The sequence below is a fragment of the Gadus morhua genome, chromosome 22 (genome assembly GCF_902167405.1).
Source record: "Gadus morhua chromosome 22, gadMor3.0, whole genome shotgun sequence".
In the NCBI taxonomy this organism is placed as follows: Eukaryota; Metazoa; Chordata; class Actinopteri; order Gadiformes; family Gadidae; genus Gadus; species Gadus morhua.
The window spans coordinates 6,952,627-6,962,056 of NC_044069.1; the positions used below are offsets into that span (position 1 = coordinate 6,952,627).

At 51.2% G+C, this 9,430-nt stretch overlaps 1 protein-coding gene across 1 annotated transcript in view; it reads left to right on the top strand.

Moving 5' to 3' along the window:
• Positions 1-9,430, top strand: part of pkhd1l1.1 (PKHD1 like 1, tandem duplicate 1) — a 59,708-nt gene that overhangs the window by 31,776 nt on the left and 18,502 nt on the right. Inside the window, 10 exon segments of the mRNA XM_030347758.1 lie at positions 804-978; positions 1,986-2,142; positions 2,499-2,655; positions 3,159-3,368; positions 3,904-4,033; positions 5,418-5,659; positions 6,278-6,414; positions 7,033-8,065; positions 8,418-8,612; positions 8,998-9,149. Coding sequence (XP_030203618.1) covers positions 804-978; positions 1,986-2,142; positions 2,499-2,655; positions 3,159-3,368; positions 3,904-4,033; positions 5,418-5,659; positions 6,278-6,414; positions 7,033-8,065; positions 8,418-8,612; positions 8,998-9,149 — 2,588 coding nt within the window.

A 9,430-nucleotide genomic window follows, 5' to 3' on the forward strand; every position in this document is an offset into this window, starting at 1 on the left:
TACAAAGGAAAAACTGTGACGCGTGTATTTTTAGACCCAGATTCCTCTGATCGTGTGTGAGCAGAAAGGTGTTAAACGGTTGACCTTTGGGCGCCCTAGTGAGGTCTAGCTTCACGCTGGGCTACGAATGTAATGTTTTATCAGACTAAACACTGACGGACAGTAGAGGATGACCCCGCTGCTCTCAGACAGTGATGTCGCCCGACCTGTTTTCCGCGCACACACACAACACGCACTTACACACAATAGTTCTCACACTCGCTTCATTTGAGCTAATCAGGTCTCTTTGTCTGGATGTGTGTGTGTCTGGATGTGTGTGTTTTTGTGTTTGTATATGCGTGCCCGTGTGTGTGTGTATATGCATATCTGTGTGGCTGTCTGTGTACCCATGTCTGTGTGTGTCTGTCTGTGCATGTTTGTGTGTCTGCCTCTGTGTGCGTGTATGTGTTTACGCGTGTGTGTGTTTGTGTGTCTGTGTGTGTTTGTGTGTGTATATGCATGTCCTTGTGTGTCTGTGCATGTTTGTGTGTGTGTGCTTGTATGTGTGTGTATATGTGTTTATGTGTGTGTGTGTGTGTGTGTGTGTGTGTGTGTGTGTGTGTGTGTGTGTGTGTGTGTGTGTGTGTGTGTGTGTGTGTGTGTATGCATTTCTGTTTGTGTGTGCGTGTCTATGTGTGTGTGCGCTTGCATGTGCCTGCTCGACCACTTGTGTGTGTGTGTGTCTGTGTGTGTGTGTGTATTTTGTGTGTGTGTGTGTGTGTGCGTGTGTGTACCCATGCGCGTGTGTGCGTCTGCGTCTCCAGGCAACGGCTCTGAGGTGAGCTGCGCGGTGACGGTTGCCAACGAGGGGAACGCGGCCAACATGTCGGGGGGCTTCACCTACAGGACCCTGCTGACCCCGGTGGTCAGCGGGGTGGCCCCCCGCCGCGGGGGCACCGCCGGGGGCACGCGGATCACCATCAGCGGCTCCGGCTTCAGGTACGCCCCCCCACCTGGGCCCATGGGGTGAACAGTGAACCGCTGCCACAGCCTGGCCGTAGACCACAGCCCACAGCGTACGGGAGGACAACGTAGGGCGGGGCGATTAATCAAAGTTTGATCGCGATTTCGATTTTAGCGTCAAAGGATCAGAAAATTAACATAATCGAGTTTTGCGATTTTCTTTTATTACTATTATTATTATTTATTTATTTTTATGTTTTATAGAAGGGGCAGAACAGCTGGATACATATCTGTAAATTATTTTTAGATTGGAACGTTTTCTTTTTGACCATTTTGTGTATTTTTTTGAGGCGAATTTTAAAAGTTCTGTTACAAAGTTTTTTTTGGGAGTGACAAAAATATTGACCAAAATAATCGTGAATACGATTTTTCCCATAATCGAGCAACCCTAAGACAAAGTGATGGTTTTACACTTTTAAGTCCAAGACGGACTTGAGCGTAGATAAGCTGATTCGAGCGCCGTGCCTTTCGCTCCATTGTACATTTCTTCTTTGGTCGCACTACAAAAACGAGGAGAGATTTGCGCTCCGTGTGCCCCGGGCTTAAAAGTGGATTGGCCACTCTGGATACACACCACAGTGATTTGTAACTGTTGTAGATTCTCCCTTTTCCTTCTGTCCTTGTTTTGTCTGACCTGTTGGTCATTTATTTGGAACGGCAAGTAATGGATTCCCTTCCCATTCCCATATTTTCTGATTCTGAGCATGTTTGGTGGTCCTTTCTGGCTCTATTGGTAGAGCAAGGCATTAACACTGCAAAGGAATGGGGTTTGAGTCCAACTGGGGCCCACCATTCCAGCAGTGTGTGCACTCATAAAATCGAAGACGCTTTGAATTTTCATAATTTTTTTCCTTTGAAAGTTTCCCCGTGTGACTCCTGCCTTTGTAAAGCACCAGGAAAGCCCTTGTGTTTGAGGCGGGCTGTCGAAATGAACTCGCCCTGTCTTGCCCTATCCCCCCCCACCTCCCCCCTCCTCCCATCAGCACCAGCCTCAGCGAGGTCAACGTGACCGTGGCGGGGTCGGTGTGCGACGTGCAGTCCACCAACGCCACGCACATCGTGTGTGTGACCAACTCCCAGGGGCGCTCGCAGGAGGCCAAGGTCCGGGTCAGCATCGGAGACCGCGGCATCGCTAGGATGGTGAGCCCCCCCCCCCCAGACGCCACCGATAGAGGAACCTGAGGTCACCTCACGGCTAGTAGCATCGTGACTAGCCGTCACAATGCTACTATATACACACTTTAAACATGGGTCTGTATCGACCCATGTTCAAAGCCAAAGTAATCCCACGCTTCAGCTGAAAAGTAGTAGGAATAACTTAAATTAGACATTGTGGATACAGAATAACCAACTGATGATTTAGACTAGAAACATCACATAGTTACTAAAGTCTATCGCCCAAATCACATAAATGTGTTTTCTCATGTTAACCGCTACCAGCTGTTCCCTTGTAGACCGTACATTTCTGAGGTACATTTATTTTATGCATCTTCCAGGATAACGCCGACTTCTTCTACATCGACGTGTGGTCGTCCCGGTTCACCTGGGGAGGCCTGACCCCCCCGGAGAAAGGCACGTTCGTGGTCATCACCAAGGGCCAGACCATCCTGCTGGACGAGAGCACCCCCGTGCTCAAGATGCTCCTCATCAAAGGTAACGCACCCTGGGAGCGTTACACACAACAGAGGCTAACAAACCTGGAGCTAACGCAATGGTTACTAACACACTGGGAGGTAAAACAACAGGAGCTAACACACTTGGAGCTAATACACCGAGAGCTAATACACAATGGGAGCTAACACCAAACAGAACCTAACACAACTGGAGCTAACACACTGAGAGTTAACACACCTGGAGCTAACACAACTGGAGCTAACACACTGAGAGTTAACACACCTGGAGCTAACACAACTGGAGCTAACACACTGAGAGTTAACACACCTGGAGCTAACACCGGGAGCGAACACTGAGAGCTCACGTCCTACGTCGTAGGACATCAGTTCCAGACTGTCGTAGCACCAGCAGAGTCGGCTACCTTGAACGTTCAGCGTCACACCAACATCCAACACCTACATCAACATCAACCTCTTTAGACAGAGTAGGCCTCACGGAGCTTGGTGTGTGGAGAAGGACCTGTGCTGTGTTGTTGTGCCCAGGAGGAACGCTGGTGTTTGAGGAGAAGGACCTGGAGCTGCAGGCCGAGAACATCCTGATCACCGACGGCGGCCGGCTGCAGGTGGGCCAGGAGGGGGCGCCCTTCCAGCACAAGGCCATCATCACGCTGCACGGACACCTGCGCTCCACTGAGCTGCCCGTCTACGGCACCAAGACCCTGGCGGTCCGCGAGGGGGTCCTGGACCTCCACGGTACGAACCGCTAAGAGAAAGCGTGAGGTTTGCTGTCCCTTTTTTCTGCAGGCATCCGGGGGCCTACTGGTTAAGGAGTTAGACCGGAAGGCAAAACCATAATCAGCCCTTTGGACGACGTCTGACTGACGGCCCGACATGACACCGAGCCCACACTCTAAAGTCTCGGTTGTTGTCCTCGACGTAATCCTAGTCGCCCTCAACACAACACGGAACCCCAAACCATCTACAGAAATAACATTGTCTTTGTAGCACGACAATGGTATTGACAATAGTCAAGCTGAACCGACCTATCCGGTGTTTTTTTTAAATACGTTTGTTATGGGACATGAGTGGTATTATGGTATGGAGTAATCTGAGGTGCGTGTGTTTCCCGAGCGGTGCTTTTATTTTTGATTCCCCACCACTACCCCTGCCCTGAGGTCCAACTGTGTGTGTGTGTGTGTGTGTGTGTGTGTGTGTGTGTGTGTGTGTGTGTGTGTGTGTGTGTGTGTGTGTGTGTGTGTGTGTGTGTGTGTGTGTGTTCTGACCCTAGGTATCCCGGTTCCGGTCACCTGGACCCACCTGGCTCAGACGGCCCCCTCCGGCTCCAGCACCATCACGCTGAAGCTGGGGGTCACCTGGAGGGTGGGGGACGAGATCGTCATCGCCTCCACGGGACACAGGTACGAGGGACCGCCCCTTCCTGCCCAGACAGGAAGTAACGTTGAATCTTAAAATAAGAAAACAAATTATTATAGAAAAAACAACAACAGACACACATACACACACACACACACGCACACACACACACACACACACACACACAGGCACACACACAGAGACACATACACCCAGACAGTTTTACATATATTTTCAATTGAAGTACTTGGACCTTTCGGGCATCTTTAGGCATATTTCAGGCACATTTCGGCAGCAGTGGCTTAAAAAGTGCCACATGATAACATAATCCCACTTTTACGATAACATCTATAAATACACACACACACACAATCACACACACTTCCAGGTAGGAAAATGTATAAATAAATGCTATACACCCTAATTGTTCAAATCGCACAGGACTATTTTTCGTTAACAAAGGGTTAACAAAGGGTTAACCCGGTGTAATGAAACCCCCCTACCTGTAAACACCTGCGGGGGCCGATTAGCAAGCCGATCCGCTGCACAAAGCACCGGCTGTAGGCGACGGTCGAAACCAGGAATTATGCAAATCTCCAACGGTGGTTCTCACAATCGGGCTGCTTCCAGTGGATCTGACCTCAGATCCAAACCACTTGGGCCTGTGTTTACTTTATCAATATTATTAAACTAACTACAACTAAAGTAATCTGATTTTTCACATTCTTTTGGAGGGCGTACAGACACAATTGCACTAAATATCTTGTGGTATAATGTGTGAAATCGAATCAGTACGGTACATGGGTGCAGCTTCTTGGGACTTCTTTTTTAAAAGGCGACAGACGATACCACCAGGTGTGAGTAGGGCTGGGTATCGTGGCCAATTTCCTAAATCGATTCGATTTCGATTCGTAAGGTTCTGAAATCGATTAATCACGATTCGATTAGATTTAATCTGCTCTTAAATAATGAAAATGTCTCAACTGTGTAACAAAATACAAATGTACTTTATTTTTTATTTTTACTTTAAACACAGGTTTTAAGTGCAAACTTGTAAATTGGACAGTTTAAACTTGAGCTGCAAACAAAACTGTCTCAAGTCTCAAAAGTTTAATTTTGAAATTAGAAAGGAATGCAAATGAAAGTGTACTTGATCTACAACATTCCATCACTGCAAATTGCATTGTTATAAAGTGCAAAAATAATAATAATGGTAACAAAACAAAACAAAAAAAAATTGAGCTCATGCCCTATGAATCAATATTGCCAAATTGTAATGAAATCGATCCAAAATCGATTAAATCAATATTTTTACCCAGCCCTTGGTGTGAGTGTGATTAGCCGTTACAAGCCGTTGTAACAGCTGATCACAGTCACACCTGGTGGTATGATATGTCCCCTTTAATACTTAAAACGTGTGCTCTACAGGCACAGCCAGGCGGAGAACGAGGTGAGGACCATCGCCTCGGTGTCCGCCGACGGGATGACCCTCACCCTGACCGAGGCCCTTGAGCACACCCACCTGGGGGTGTCGGTCCCGCTGCCCGGCGGCAAAGTGCTGGAGGGCCGGGCCGAGGTGGGGCTCCTCACCAGGAACGTGGTGGTCCGGGGCTCCCAGTCCATGGACTGGGCGGAGAAGATCGAGGCCTGCCCCGAAGGCTTCAACACAGGTACTGTTGTTGTCCCCCAGCAGGCCGGTCCGGCCCACCCTTAAGGGGCCGGCAGACCCCCGGATCAGAGAGCGGTTTCTGATTGGGTCTCACAAAGTGGTTTGTGACAAAGTTTTTTGTGAGACCCGATGGAAAACGACCACTCTGGAAAAACGCTTTTAGGTGGAAATAGCAGACATCTTGTAATTCACTGAGAAATTCCTTCTCTTTACAGAGAAAAGACTTCTCTGTAAAATTCAATAAAATAAAAGGTTTCTGCTACTCCCAGCTAAAAACATTTTTTACAGAGCAGACATTTTGTATTTTACAGGGAAGTACCTAAAACGACCACTCTGGAAAAACGCTTTTAGGTGGAAGTAGCAGACATCTTGCGGAGTTAGAAACTTCTCGGTGAAAATACAAGATGTCCCCTACTCCCAGCTAAACGCATATTTCCAGAGCTATCGGACACAAAGATCCACGACGACTTTATTTTCCCACTGGGGTTTAGGGGCCATTTGTGGCACTTGAATCAGGTAACGCCATCCCACTTGATCCCATCGCGGGCATTGTGAAGTCCTGTCACTTCCCGGCGCTATACTAATAAAGTGGTGTTGACCCGTTGGCGGTGGGTTTCAGGGGAGTTCGCCACCCAGACCTGCTTCCAGGGGCGGTTTGGCGAGGAGACGGGCAGCGACCAGTTCGGCGGCTGCATCATGTTCCACGCCCCCCGGCCCAACGAGAACCTGGCGGTCGGGAGGCTCGCACACGTGGAGGTACACAACCCTGTCCCGTCTGGACCACCCTACAGCCATGGCTGCTGGTGCACGCTAACACTTCAAGACCAGGCTTTAAAGGTTTCATTTTGGGGGACATTTTATATTGGGCCTTGGGTTCCGATCTCAAACAGCGGTCAAAGTCAGTGGAGGTTTGGTACATGTGATATGGTTGTTTTACCACTTCACAAAGGCACCTTATCCTGTCTTTTCTTATGACCAACCTTCCTGGTAAGTTCTGTGTTCATAACCCACCTTTTTGGTTAGTTCTGGTGTATAACCAACCTACATGGTTAACCAATCTACCTGGTTAGTTCTGTTTATAACCAACCTTCCTGGTTAGTTCCATGTATTTTAACATTTACATTCACATTTAGGGCATTTAGCAGACGCTTTATCCAAAATGACTTGCAACGGTTCTCACACACATTCAAACACCGACAGCGGAGTCAACCCCGCAGAGCGCCAGCCGCCTCGTCAGCAGTGGTTAGTGTTAGCTGTCTTGCTCAGGGACCCGGGGATCGAACTAGCAACCCTCCGGTGACAAGACAACCCGCTCTACCTCCTGAGCTAAGCCGACCCCGTTCTCCGTCTGAACCGTCCCCCCCTCCCCCCCAGGTGTTCCACGCGGGCCAGGCCTTCCGTCTGGGCCGCTACCCTATCCACTGGCACCTGATGGGCGACGTGCACAACGCCTCGTACGTGCGCGGCTGCGCCATCCACCAGACGTTCAACCGGGCAGTGACCATCCACGACACCCACCGGCTGCTGGTGGAGCACAACGTCATCTACGACGTCATGGGCGGCGCCTTCTTCATCGAGGACGGCGTGGAGACGGGCAACGTGCTGCAGTACAACCTGGCCGTGTTCGTGCGGCAGAGCACCAGCCTGCTGAACGACGACGTCACGCCCGCCGCCTACTGGGTCACCAACCCCGACAACGTGGTGCGCCACAACGCCGCCGCCGGCGGCACGCACTTCGGCTTCTGGTACCGCATGCATGAGCACCCCGACGGGCCGTCCTACGACCGCAACGTGTGCCAGAAGAGGGTGCCCCTGGGCGAGTTCACCAACAACACCGTGCACTCGCAGGGCTGGTTCGGCCTGTGGATCTTCCAGGACTACTTCCCCATGGCGGGCGGGCGCTGCCGCTCCTCCACGCCCCAGCCCGCCGTGTTCCGCGGCCTGACGGTGTGGAACTGCGAGAAGGGCGCCGAGTGGGTGAACGCGGGCGCGCTGCAGTTCAGCGGCTTCCTGATGGCCAATAACGAGAAGGCGGGCGTGGAGGCCAAGCGCATCCGGCCGTGGGCGGTGCGGGACTTTGGCGAGGAAGGCGGAGCCACGCTGTCCAACAGCACGATGGTGGGCCACGTCGGCGCGCTGAACGGCGCCGGCTGGGAGTACCGCACGCGCCGCGGCGTGATCGCGCCCTTCGACGACGGCATGAGCGTCATCGGCACCACTTTCGTCAACTTCGACCGGAACGGGAGCGCCGCCATCGGCGTGACGACCGTGGACGGCACCTGCGTGCACGACTGCGGCGGCTGGGCCGTGCGCTTCCGGCGCGTGGAGTTCGTCAACACCACCAACAGGGGGGCCTTCCGCTGGGAGCACGAGGTGCAGCTGGTGGACCTGGACGGCTCCCTCACAGGTGAGCGTACGAGCGGAGAGGGGAACATCACACAGCGCGCGGGGGGGGGGGGACCGCGGGCGATTACAATGGTCCGGGTCCGAGGTCACGGGTGGCTCGTGTCCGAGCGGACTGGGAACTCACTGGGGTTTAATGCGTTGTTTATGAAAAACCTCCCAAAATATCCACTTCTCTTCTCTTATTTATTACTTATTAATCCATGAGGATGTCACGGTGAGGTTGTCCCGTAAACGTGTGTACACACAGAACCACACACTTTGTTCATGAGATGTTTTCATCTATCTTAACGTTTTCCTGCAGCCGCCTTCTTTAACCTGTTTAACCCGTCCCCCCTCCGATGCCTTGCCCCCAGGCCAGGTCAATCAGAAGGTGGTTCCCATGAGCGGCCTGCTGGACCCGGCCCTCTGCAGGCCCAGCCCGGAGTGGAGCGGGGGGGACTACCCGGGGGCGCTGTGTGACCCCAGCGTGGACTTCCACCGCGTCTCCCTCAACAATCCCTCGCCCTCCTCTCTGCAGGGCAAGGACCTGGTGCTGAGCAACCAGCACGGTACCTCCAGACACACACACACACACATGGGCAGGCACACACGTACACACACATGCACACACACATGGGGACACACACATGGGGACACACACATGGGGACACACACATACACACACAAAGACTCACAGACAAACAGGCACACACACAGACACGCACACATACAGACACACACACACACGTCCTACCTTATATCGATGCATACACAGAAAGATCACGGCGCTATATACCGAGTACCTTTTGCACCTGCTTATGCACACACTGACACAATTATATAATCAGGATGGATAGACAGGTTCAATTGTAATAGAAAAACAAATAATGTTAAAAAAAAAATGTTTCCTGTGTGAAGGTATTCGGTTGAACAGTTATTGCTCTCCCCTGTCAGGCTCCAGTGGCGTTCCCTATCTGAAGAAGAGGCTCACTCACAAGCTGGGCTGGATGGCTCTGCTGCCCTCTGGACAGACGTACAACTGGTACTTCAAAGACGTGGACCAGATCACCAACATCACCTACTCAGCAGGGTTCTACTCCTTCAAGGTACCTCACCGACCCAACACACATACGGTGCATTACTGTTAGAACCACAAAGACAGAACCAGGTGGATGCTCCATCGTTGTGTGGCTGTGTGATGTCTATAGCAACACGTTACTAAAGGTTGAATAAATATCCAAGTTCTACCGTGGCTTTAATATGAAAATTATGAGAAAGTATTGAGTGTGTGTTTTGCCAATGCATCGCATCACGTGTGCAACAATCCAATCCACTTTATTTATATAGCACAAATAAAAAAACACAAGGTTCCCAAAGTGCTGTACAA